The 13342-nt window shown below is 38.4% G+C and overlaps 1 protein-coding gene across 3 annotated transcripts in view; it reads left to right on the forward strand.

Moving 5' to 3' along the window:
* Fbxo3 (F-box protein 3) overlaps nt 1-13342 on the forward strand; it is a 30943-nt gene extending 17601 nt beyond the window's left edge. The window contains exons 7-11 of one of the 3 annotated variants that reach the window (XM_032903820.1): nt 2126-2210; nt 2976-3098; nt 5074-5189; nt 6891-7081; nt 11798-13342. In XM_032903820.1, the coding sequence (XP_032759711.1) occupies nt 2126-2210; nt 2976-3098; nt 5074-5189; nt 6891-7081; nt 11798-12001 (719 nt within the window). In that variant the 3' untranslated portion in view covers nt 12002-13342. The other 2 variants (XM_032903821.1, XM_032903822.1) reach the window with 2 other exon arrangements.

Consider the following 13342-nt stretch of genomic DNA (forward strand, 5'->3'; position numbering starts at 1 on the left):
AAGGAATATGAATTGGGACAACTGTGACTACTTTTAACAGCTGGCCATTTTATGCTTGTGTTTAATATTCCCTGGTTTATGACGTTCAGTGTCTGCTCTCTCGTTGGGGCAGCCCTTGTGCTTTCTTTGTATTTTGTTTAGAAAAAAATCCATATTCTGTACAGACTTAAGTTTTTAATGTTCTTTAGGGAAGTAAGGTGCAGAATTGTTCGGTGTCATAGTTGCACTTTCAGGCAACAGGACACCCTGATAGAGAGCAACTTGGGAGGGAAGGCATTTATTTCAGCTTGCCGGTCACAGTCTGTCCCTGAGGGAAGTCAAGACAGAGCTCACGCAGGAGGCTGAAGTTGAAACCGTGACTATCACTTGGGGGAACCCTTGAGTTTGTATGGAAGTGCAGCTCACCTTTTGTTCTTGATCCGGTCTCATCCTGCTGAGATGTGCCTGGTGTGTGCAGGGCCCCAGTTTAAATCCTCCGCACTAAGTAGAGAAGTAGCTCTTTATCTTCTGATTGGAACCTTGAGCAGAGGGTGAGTGTCCGGCTTTTCATCCTGTGCTGTGGTCGGGTGGGTCTGTGACGGATCTCGCAGTATCTGAAGAGGTCTCGTGTCCGAGTGCTGAGGAAGCGTTACATTCAGGCCTGGGTTTGAACTCTGCTGGTGCACCTCAGTGACGTCTCTAAGTTAGGCAGCGTCAGGACGCCATGCTTGGGCCGGCTGCCTTCAGGGCATCTTGGTAGAGCTTATTTTCAGAGCGGCCATCACAGCCTTAGCCCAGCAGTGTTGATTAATTAATTAATCAACTAAGTTTAATGAAGGGATTTCTGGTCAATAAGGAAATTGCTCTTGGGCTCTGAGTTTCTTTCTCTCATTTTCATTTTTTTTTTCTGCTTTGAGACAAAATAAACCATCATTGCAACAAATACTAAAGTCTGATAATTAAAAACATAATTAGTGGTAAATTGAACATCTGATACTCAGTAAAGACCTGGATTGATTGAATCCAGGTTACAAAGAAATTCCGTGAACAAATTAACTCAATACTATATATGTGCTAGGTATTTAGCTGTACAATCAAAAAATGATGTGGTTTAATAGTTATGTTGTATTACCTAGAATTTTTAGCTTGGTTCATCTAAATACTCGTCAGAATTATTTAAGTATACCATGGACAGATAGAAATAAGTAATTGTTTTCTGCTTTGAGTTGGTCGCTGAGCATGGAGGACCACTGTGCAGCTGAGACTGTAGAGATGAGCATTTGACCACTTGGTATTAACCTGACGCTGAGAATTTTACAGTGTCGTCTCTGGAGGACCTCTAGGCTGAGCCTGGCTCGTGGCAGTATTTTGAGTATATATCAGGATGTGTTTAAGATGAATCCTGATCATTGCAAATAGGAGCCTGATAACTTGTCTTAATGCTTTTTTCCTAGATGTAACTATTTCCTTTGTTCTATATGAAACTAATAGATAAATATTTTTATCACTGTACCAAAACCAATTAATTTGAGTATAAATCAAACAAAAAACAACATAGGTGGAAATAGCTGTAGCATTCCCTAACAAGAGTTAGATAGGGACTGGGGATGGTGCTGGTAGGGAACACAAAGGAAACAATGTAGACTGAATTGAGAACAGGAGGACTGGAGAGATGGCTCATTTGGGCAAGCACGAGGATCTGAGTTCAAGTCCCGGTACCCATGTAAAAGCTTGGTGTAGCTTTTGCCCACCATGGGCTTGTGCCTATGCCTATAATCTCAGCATTTTATGGGGCAGATACAGGAGGCTTGCTGGGGCTTGCTTGATGCCAGCTTAGCTCCACATATAAAGGAAGGCCCTGTCTCAAGGGATAGGTGGAGAGTGACGGAGCAGGAATGGGATGTCTCAGCCTCTGCATGAGCGTATGAACAAGTGCACACAGATGCACATGATTGAGCATACGCCACAGTTGTAATAAATTAGAATTAGAATCGGGAAAAGAAACTTGTCTAATAGAATACTAGCAGAATTATACCTATAAATAATTGTAGTTTTGGTATCATACCTTAAACACAATGAATTATAATTGTTTGCTTCCTCTGTTGATTTTTCCCCTGTACTCATTCTTCCCCTTCTTTGTTTATAGGTGCTACTTTTACTGACTGGTTTACATCCTATGTCAACAATGTTGTATCAGGTGGCTTCCCTATCATCAGAGACCAGATTTTCAGGTATTTCAGTTGGGGCTTTTGCGATTGAAACAACTGTAGGTCAGAAAAAGCAAACTATTGCAAGTTTCTATCGTGAGATGAGGTTCACCATGGAAGGTGAAGCAATGAACTTCACTGTCCTGTATCTCTGTCTTATTCTCACATCAGAGACATAACATGCAAGCATTTAATCAACTAGTATTTCTTGTCTTGAAAAATTAAAAGAGCTAAATGTAATTTAGTAGCTTGATAGTAGCTACATAATTTCTCTTTGCAAAGCAATAAAGTTAATAGGTTTATTATGAATAGCAAGTAAATAACTCCTGGCAAACATTATCTGTAACTGGATGTTGTATTAGAGGTGATTATAGGCAACACTAGTTCATAGTAGCCTTCATGGCAGAAACAGTAGGCTAAGTATAAGTCGTAAGAGACTCAATGTTTGCATTCTTACTTATTTTTATAGTCCATGGCCACCCTTTAATAGTATAGTCAGTTTCAAAAATCTCCTCAAGTTTTTATAGCACTGAAAATCCAGAGACACCCTAGTTGGTTTCTAAATTGATTACTGATCCATGGTTTGCGTCACTGACCATGGATCTTTGATTACTGTCTATACTGAACCAGAGACCCCAAGGTTTCCCACTATAAAGTTCAAGATCCATAGGATTGTATCAAACAGGACTGAAAGTTATAAATATAGGTAAGGTATTGTATTTATGTCTTTAAACCTTGTAAGAATTGAAGCTAGTTGATTTAAACTTGGTTAATTTTCTTCTTTGCTAGATATATTCATGACCCAGAGTGTGTAGCAACAACTGGAGATATTACAGTCTCAGTGTCCACATCGTTTCTGCCAGAACTCAGCTCTGTGCACCCACCACACTATTTCTTCACATACCGAATCAGGTGAGAGCTCTAAGTGGGACTGTGTCTCCTCAGTGTGTTTCCATGACAGAACTCTGAAGGAAGCCTTTAGCCCATGGCCACTTGGCTCTCTCATTTCTGGGCCCAGGTGTGATTAGGCAGCATACCCTAGAAGTGTAGACTAATGTCACAGAGCAAAGCTGTTCACTTTAAGGTGGCCAGGAAGCAGAGAAAGAAGAACCAAACAAATCTTCAACACGTGAGCATTTGGGGACCATTTTATATCTGAATCATAAGACCCCACTTCCAGTTAAAGTGCCAGTATCCTATGGCTGGTGGCTCTTTTCCATTTGGACATGATCTGTGAAATGAACTTTATAGGTTTTGTTTTTATTTTGTTTTATGGTCCTGTGAATCAAACTAAGAGCCTTGTCCATGTTTGGCAAGTATTCTTATCACTGAGCTACACGCCCAGCTATGAAATGCATTTAAGGGTTATTTTTATTTATTTTTTTAAATTGTATTTATTTAACTAAAATAAATAAAATAAAACAAAACAACAACAAAAAACAGCCAGGCAGTGGTGACATACTCCTTTAATCCCAGAATTGAGGAGGCAGAGAGTGGCAAGTGGATCTCTGGGAGTTTGAGGCCAGCCTGGTCTGGTCTAGAGAATGAGTTTCTAAGACAGCCAAACTGTATAGAGAAACCCTGTCTGAAAAAAACAAAACAAATAAACACAAATTATATTTTTTAGCGTGTGATTGCATATGTGTGGGTACATAGGTATGCAGAAGCCTGAGATTGACATCCGTCTTCCTCTGTCACCATCTACCTTAGTTTTTGAAGCAGGTCTTGCAGTTAATCTAGAGCTTGCCAATAGATCTAGATCAGCTATCTACCTTGTTTTGGGGAACCTGTCTTCTTGAGTATGGGGTTTATAGGCAGGCAGCCATGCCCACCCAATATTTAGTAGGTTCTGGGGCTCCAAACATCAGTCCTTATGTGTTTGTGCCCACTGAACCACCTCCCTAGCTCTTAAGTACACTTAAATGTTTTCAGTTGCATTTTTAATTTATTGTGTATGCATGTGTGGGTAGTACCCTTCAGGAGTTGGTTCTCTCCTGTCATGTGGATCCTGGGGACGGTACTCAGCTTGTTAGGTTTGGCAAGAAAGGCCCTTATCCACTGAGCCGCCTTACCATCCTGCTAAGGCACACTTTGAAAAATAGTTTCTTGCTGAACCTTACAGAAAAGTTAATAAAATTTCAACAATACAGTATTCACAAGGAGTTTGACAGGTTATGGGATTTTTGTTTTGTTTTGTTTTTTTGCATGTGTCCTGAGTATAAATTATTGTTTCAGATACTACAGGAACTAAACTACTAGGTTGGAATTATCAAAGCTCTATTTTAGAATTGTAATGTAATCTAGAAGTTATTCCATTGCCAAACAGAAAACCATGCATTTAAAATTTCATGTGTCCTATTTATATTCAATTTTGAAGTGTAATAAATACTTATGGAGTGTTTCATATATGTCATACATAGTATTGAATGTTCAATTTGATTAAATATAAAAACAAATGCTTCAATTCACTGTAGTTAGAAATATTCTGTGCTTAGGCAGAAAGATAACCTATTGCTCCAACCATAGTTTAGATATTTGTTTTATTTCGATCTTGCTTAAAATTAAGACTTGTTTAAAATAGAAATACCTTCCTGTCCTTACAGGGTCCTTAGCATGAAAATAGAGACAGATTACTAGAGAAAGAGAAAATGTTAGCCTCGAGAAACAAATTGAAGACTGAATAATGGATGCATAAATTAAGGGAAAGCATCTTCATGGGAGGGGGTGGAATTAGCCTAATTAAAGCAGCGTCGGTGAGAACTTATGGCTAACATGGACTTTGGGTTAGATTTATTAATTTTCCCTGGAAGCCTTTCGTAGTGCTAACTCAGATGCTGTAGTTACTTAAACAGAAAAACAAAACAAGTCTGCCCTGCTCTTTCTCCAGGATTGAAATGTCAAGGGACGCTCTTCCTGAGAAGGCCTGTCAGTTGGACAGTCGCTACTGGAGGATAACAAATGCTAAAGGGGATGTGGAGGAAGTCCAGGGACCTGGAGTAGTTGGTATGTCATCCAAGATTTACATTTCTTGGTCAATTGTTTCAAAGAAAGTTTAGGCTGTTTATAAGTTATAAATGTAATTTGTGGATGTCATTAGCCTATTATTTTAGTCCCTGAAATGTCATTTTTTCTGAAACCATAACAAACAGTTATTTAGGGATTAATTTCCCTTTTTGTGGACCATTGTTCCCTGATTGTTATTCTTGTGTTCTTAATTTTTTTCGCCCCACCCCATTCTTAATTTTTTAATTGTAATTATTATGTTCTGTGAATTAGGAGGCACAAGATAGTAAGAATATAAATTTTATATTGGTAGTCTTTATCAATTATAGAATATTGAAATAATAGCACAGATTTAATTTTCCTTTGTTATTATTGATGCTGCTTTTCCAGAAGACACAAGTTAAGTCTAGCACCCATATTAGCTGGCTCAAAACCACCTGTATTCATGTACATACACACAAACACACAAACACACAAACACACAATAAAAACATACATTTTTATTACTTTTACTTATGTTTTTTTTTTCTTTTTCTTTTTTTTCGGAGCTGGGGACCGAATCCAGGGCCTTGCGCTTGCTAGGCAAGCGCTCTATCACTGAGCTAAATCCCCAACCCCTTTATTTATTTATTTATTTTGTAAAGATTTATTTATTCTACACAAATACACTGTAGCTGTCTTCAGACACCAGAAGAGGGCATCAGATCCCATTACAGATGGTTGTGAGCCACTATGTGGTTGCTGGGATTTGAACTCAGGACCTCTGGAAGAGCAGTCAGTGCTCTTAACCACTGAGCCATCTCTCTAGCTATGTATTTATTTTTGAACTCAGGGTTTAACTGTAGCTTTGCTTACCTGGAAATGTTTATGTAGACCAGGCTGGACTTGAACTCACAGAGATCTACCTGCATCTCTGAGTGCTGGGATTAAAGGTATGGATCACCACCTCTGGCTGAAATATAAAATATATCTCAAAAAAGAGAGGATCTAGTGCTAAGGAATTGTATTTAAAATGTTGTAAGTTTTGTTATTTGATTACCGATGTGAGGACCTTCCTCTGTAACTGATATTTATCCAGACTGAACATGAGGGATGCATTTCAGAACCTTATGTTTTAGTCTCTTGCTGCTATAGGAATTAATACTACCTTTACCTTTGTTTGAGTACTGTCTCAAAGTGTCTGTGACACTTTTATTTGTGTTTTAAAGATTATGTCAATTTCGGGAAAAAAGTGTCCCTCTTAAATTTTGTTTATTAGATATTCCCCACCTGCTACCTTGTAGAGAATTTGGGGAATAAAAAATGTTGAGGGTTGGGGATTTAGCTCAGTGGTAGAGAAGTCCCTGGGTTCAGTCCCCAGCTCTGAAAAAAAGAAAAGAAAAAAATGTTGAGAGCTGGTGAGGTCGCAGCAGACAAAGGCAGGTGCCACCGAAGCTGAGTCCCCTTCCCTGGGACCCACGTGATTGAAGGGAGACAGTGCCCTCCTTACATGTGCAGAAAGTCCCAGCCCCCAACATCTGACTCAAAAGTAACCCTCATGATGCCACCACATCAGCACTTTGCTGTAATCCTCTTAGAGCTTTGTTTTCTCCTAACTGTGCAATTTACTTTCAAACTACTTACATAGCATCTGGAGAATTATTTACTAAAAGGAAGAAGTGAATTTTATATTTTGGTTTATTGTTACTGTTTCCTCTGCAGGTGAATTTCCCATTATTAGCCCAGGTCGGATATACGAATACACCAGCTGCACCACATTTTCTACAACATCAGGCTATATGGAAGGGTATTATACCTTCCATTTTCTGTACTTTAAGGACAAGGTCTTTAATGTTGCCATCCCACGATTCCATATGGCATGCCCAACATTCAGGGTGTCTATAGCCCGATTGGTAAGTTAAATTTTTTTCTAGTGCTAGATTTATGACTTTGTAGAATTATTCTAAAGACCATCTTTGTTTAGGTAGATAATGATGTCCCCCTCCAAAAATGTAGACGTTTTGAGGAAGTATCTTAGGTATTAGTATCTGAAGGGAGATGAACAATGTGTTCATTTTCATCCTTCCTACTGTTACCCATTTTGCAGATTAATCTTCTTTTTCACGGTTCCCAATAGTAGCTATGTGGCCTGAACGTATTAGAAGACGTGAAGGGCCAATGAGACCACTTAAAATCCACTCGTGTCATTAAGAGTTGGAAAACAGTTTCCTACAGTGTTTTTGCTAAGACTCCCAACTTAATAAAATAAACTAGTATCCTACAGAGAAATTTCATAGAGGATTTATTGGGTAGGAATATACTTCTCTGATTGTTTTTCAAGTCAACCAGGCATCTTTTACAAATCTCATTCTTAAGGTTACTTGGTGATAGGTACAACAGTAACCCTACTTTATGGGCTGTAGAGTGATTGCAGTGTGTGGAGTACTATGTTACATTTGAGGATTATATATTCAGAATGCACCTCAGTTGTAGATATGGTACGCTTAGAAAATGCCCTCCCAGCTGCTGGAATGGGTAGGTTTGAGATAATTCTAGAAAAGTGGACTAACCTTCCTGAAAGAGGACCCATTCTCAACTCTGGTTTGAAAGATTAGCATGAAGAGCCATTGTGCACTGTATGCAATGTGGTGAAAAGGACCTGTACTGGCCCACGTTTGTGATAAAGTTGTTTCCAGCATGGAGAACTTGCTACTCCCTGGAATAGACTTCCTTTTTCTTTCTTGGGTGAAGGGGATGAGAGGAAAGCTTGAGATAGGGTATCATTATGTAGCCCAGGCTGGCCTCAAACTCACTGTTTTCTTGCCTCAGCCTCCCAAGTGCTAGATGTGTGCACCATGCCTACACCAGACCAGACTTCCATTCTTGGCCTACACCAGACCAGACTTCCATTCTTGGTTAGCCCAGAACCTATCTGAGCGTGGTACCATCCTATCCTTAAGTGGTGATATTCATCAGTGAAGCTGTCTGGAACTGGAGTTTGCTTTATGGGGAAATTTTAAAATACGGACTTAATTTCTTTAATACGTATATTTTCTATTCTTTCTTGTTTCAGTTTTATGCCTTTCATAAAATTTGTTTATTTCATCTAAATGTTGAATTTATTAGCATAAAGTTATTCACAATATCCGTTGATATCCTTTTTATGACTACAAGAGCTGTAGTCAGATAACCTTCTTTTATTCCTAATATTGGTGATTTATATCTTTTTTTAGCCACAACATTTCTATTGATCATTGAAAAGGAACAACACTTCGTTTTGATGGATTTTCTGTAGTTTCTCTTTTCTATTTCACGCTTGGTGCACTTGTTTTTATTTCTCTTCTGCTTACCTTGGGTTTCATTCGCTTTTCCTGTAGCTTTTAAAGGTAGAAGTTTAATTATCGATTGTAGACCTTTCCTGTTTCTAAGCCCTGTTTTAGCTGTTATTGTACAAATTCTGATGTTATATTTTGGTTAATATTTAGTTCAAAATACGCTCAGATTTTCCTTGTAACTGATTTAAGACTGCATAGAAATATGTTAATTTTCAAGTGTTTGGAAGATTTTAGTTATCTTTTGCTTATTGATTTCTAATATTGTGGTTAGAGAACTTATTTTGTATTGCTAATATTTTTTAATGTTTTATGACCCCAAATTATGTGAAGAATTTCTATATCTTGGTCAATGATCTTTGTGTCTTTGAAAAGAATGTATACTCTACCATGTGAGAATTTATTCTATAATGACAGGCCACACTGGCTGGCTGTTTGCCAGTGTGTGTCAAGTCATCTGTATTTTTATTGCTCTTTCTTTAAACTTTTGTTATTTCAACCATTGAAGAGACTATTGTTGAAATCTTTAATGGCTTTGCCCACTGCTTACTTATTCTTGTCACATTTGCCTCATGCATTTTGAAGTTATGTACTTGTGTGCCAGTGCTTAGATTGTTGTCTGTTTACGGCAGTGGTTCTTTGACTCTTATTCGTCTCTAATAACATTCCTTGTCCTAGCTTAAGAGCATTGAGGCATGTGTGGGCAGGCAGTCGAATTGGGTCAGTTGATCCTTTTGTTGCTTGTCTTTAATATTTGTTTCAGTGGATGTAAAGTATGGGTTTAAAGACAGTGGTTCTCAAGCCTTTGGGCCTCACCACCTCCTTAGATGTATAAACACCATTGATGCCTAAGAACCTGTTTACACAGTCATTGTCAGTATTTACCATATTGGAAATGAAAACAGGACAGTTATAATAGTATCAGTTCCTTTTAAAATTAAAATAAATAAACCCTTTACATGTTCAACCCTCTCAACTGTATTTATTTATTTAAAGCTTTTGTTTCTGCTCAACTATAAGAAAAAGTATTTGACTTGTTTTACAGAAAGTGTTTTTTCAAAGATGGAGAGTCATTAGAAAAAATGAGAATTGTGACTTAATCAACATAAAAAAGACAGTAGGGCTGTATTTATTGACCTTTCTTATTTCTGTTATCTTCCTTGATATGGAAGTTGAATTTTGTTTTGCATTTTTGTCCCCCACCAGTCTGATTAATTGCTAGGCTTCATAATTTTTTTTTATACTTGGCACTGTAAATGGCTTCTCTGCTTAGTTTAATGATGTCCCTGTGTAGTTACTTACTGTGCTTGACTGAGGCACTAGGAACATTCTGGATGCTTCTTTATGTCCCTCCTCCTCTCTTGTCTGCTATTCCTATAGTACACTATCATCTGAATATTTCTCTTTCTAATCACAGTTGATTCCTTTAACAGTTCTTGTTTTCTTAATATAATAATCATACTACCTGATAATCATGTTTTAGGATTTCCAAAGGCTTCCCCATCCCTCCTTTTGTACCTCCTGCAAAATTTTGAAGTCTTCAGTCCTTAGATTTAAAAAAAAATCTGAAGTTAAAAATAATGAAATAACATAAGTCACATTTGTGTATATTTTCTGATTGTTATTGTGTGTTATAATAAATCCTAAATGACACAATTCTTTTCTCCTACATTTTCATTTGCTCTCTCAACAAGTGAGTACTGTAGCAAACAATATAATCAAAAGCCTTGGATTTCATACTCTCTTTGGAAGGAAAGAACTAATATGTGCTCTTGGGTCAAGTATCAAATGTGGTAGAAAAAAATAGGTGCTAAAGGGAGTATCCTGTCGGGCTCTGTTCTAAAGATGTGTCAGGAAAGGTCTTGGTAATATCTAAGTAGAAATATGGAAGGAAGGAAGGAAGGAAGGAAGGAAGGAAGGAAGGAAGGAAGGAAGGAAGGAAGGAAGGAAGGAAGCCATGTGGATTTGTGGAATAATATTCAGCCAAGAAGTACTTGGTATGAGGGTTCTTAGGGAACTGTGAGCTTAGTGTGATCGCAGGAGGCTCGAGTACAGAGAACAAGGGAGAGCAGTTATAAATGAGGTCTGAATAGCCACTCTCAGTACATGAGAGCCTGTTATAAAAAAGAGGGGCCAGAGTAGTGCTAATGATATTAATGCAGTAAAAGCCATGGTGGGGGGGACTTTTGTTGACACCATGCACTAAATTTCTCAGTACTGAGATGGCCAGCTGAGCCCTGACTCTTCATTGAGTCTTCAGATGTGTGTTAGAGAAGATTAGCAGCCAAATTATAGCCACAACTCGATTGGGGATGCCTGCTTAAGCAGAATGGCATTCCAAGAGATGGTCTGACACTGCATGCTCCTCGCCTCTCCTGTCCTAGAGCCTTCACAGCTCCCTTTTCCTACAGTCTTGAGTGGTCTTAGGAATGCATCTCTCTAGGGACTCGGCAAAGTGACACTCGGCTGAGGCTGAGTTAGAAAAGGCAGTCTGCCTTTAGGCCTGGAACATGTGCCTTTGGTGTTCTGGGACCTAGTGTGAGAAGTCCAGTTCCCATGAAGCAGCCATAGAAAGCCTGTAGAGATTTAACCACAAGGTGGAAGGAAGTGCCCACTCCAGGCTCCAGATATTTGGATCATCCCAGTCCAGGTACCAGACATGTGAGTGAAGAAGCCCTTGAGGTGAAGCTTGGTTCCAGTCATCATTCAGCTGTATCACCATGAGAGACTTGAAGCCAGAAGTATTCCACTGAGTGCTTCCCAGATATCCAACCACGGGAGCCAAGAGCAGACAATTGACTGTTGTTGTTACGAGCAACTGGAAAAATAAAATATTTCTTTTTCAAAAGTACAGGCTACTGATGTTTAAATTAAAATGATGTGTCTTTGGAACTCAATAAAAAACCTTTCAGGAACTATGCATAAAAATTACCATTAGAGATCATATCTGATTAATATTTTCACATCTCTGTGTCCATAAGCAGATAGACTTATAAAGAATTAATAAACCACATTACTATAAGTTCATTAAAACTTTATTGTGGGTTACTAGTATGCCTGCCTCTGTATATGAATTACCAACTGCTATGTAAAGAACCATCACTGTCTTAGTGAAATGTGTTTACCTTTAAAACCATGTTGAGCATTTCTTAGCACGATGCATCATGCACCATGAGATTGTGCTGTTAGCTCTGTGAAAACTTGTGCCTAGCATGTCTAGTTACTTGTGTTCTAGGCCATAGAATTATTATAAGAACTGATGGACATTTTTCTCATCAGAAGATTTTCTCTTTTAAGGAAATGGGTCCTGATGAATATGAAGAGATGGAGGAGGAAGCTGAGGAGGAAGAGGAAGAGGAAAACGATGACTCAGCAGACATGGATGAATCCGATGAATCAGATGAGGATGAGAATGAATCAGATGAGGGTGAAGGGGAGGAGAGAAGGAGGAGGGTCTTTGATGTTCCCATCCGCAGACGCCGCTGCTCGCGTCTTTTTTAGCTGCTGCTGAAGGAAGCTCTGGAATGACACTATTCTGTTAAATAGATTTGTCAATAATGTAAATAATTGTGCTCAGCGTATAGCAGGAAACTAGCACGGAATGTTCCAGACCTAGGCTCTACACGACACTACATTAGGAGTTGGATCGCTTTGCTTTGTTTTGTGGTTGTAGGTAGCAGAAGAAAAGGAAATTGTTTTCTCTCCCAGAGTCCATGGGAGAGCAATTCTATAGCTGAAGAACAGATGTTCCTTTGTTTAAAAATATTTTCTACTTAAAAACAAAACACAGAGGTGAAGGGAAAATTGTTTTGGGTGAGGATTTTATATGTAGCAGAAATACCCACACCAGGGTAGAAGAGACTATGACTGACTGTGAAAAGACCCCTTCTGTTGTTTAGAAACTAACAAAATTTGTAATTAGCTTCATCCATTTCATGGTTGTTAATAGTTTATACTCATGGGGAACTAAATGACTAACTTGAATAGGAATAGTTTGCCCTTTCTTAGACAATCTGTCCTTGAATTAGTCTTTGTCACACAGACCTTGAGTTGCAGTTTTCATCATTACTTTTAAAATCTTCAACATAACTTTGGACTTTAAAAGTTAGAGTTCTCACGCTATGACCTTTCTCACATCATTTACAGATTCATCATTTTAAATGTGGTTTGTAAAAGTACGTAGAGTGTTGTTAAAGATTCTTCACAATGTCTCATGTAGTCTAAATTTGTAAATATGCTTTCTGTTCTGTTTCCTTATACATTTGTCTAACTTTGTGGTAAGTGATCTGAATTTTATGTTAGGGTTAGGATATTTTCGTGAAACATGGATTTTTTTGTAATTATATAATTGAGAGTTTGGAATGAAATCCTTCAAGTGTCAAAAACTCCTATTTTAAAAAGTTTTGTGTAAGTGCCTATTTCCCATAGACTGCTGAGCTTTGTTCTTAAGCTAGAAGATGGCAGTGCTACTTGCTGGCCTACAGCCAGAGGACAGCAGGTCCATTCAGAGTTGACTGCTGGCTTTGATTATGCTCTTTTGCTCTCCATCAATATTCCTGTAAAACAGTTCAGTCGTGGAGAAAATTTAGGAAGAAAGCGTCATGTTCAAGACTAAGTGCCTGCTCTCAGGGACTATGAGCAAACTTGCCCTTTTATGAAGACAGATCAGAATATTCCAAGTCATTTTCCTACTTACCTTTCATAGGAGAGTATACTCACATGGTGTTTCAACAACAGAAGCCAGCAGCAGCCTCATCTTCTGTATACCACATCTGTTGAATGTATCGTTTTTTCTCCTGTGCTTGATTAAACCTCATGTTGTTTGTTTGTTATGGCCCCACA

Source organism: Rattus rattus, chromosome 5 (genome assembly GCF_011064425.1).
Source record: "Rattus rattus isolate New Zealand chromosome 5, Rrattus_CSIRO_v1, whole genome shotgun sequence".
NCBI lineage: Eukaryota > Metazoa > Chordata > Mammalia > Rodentia > Muridae > Rattus > Rattus rattus.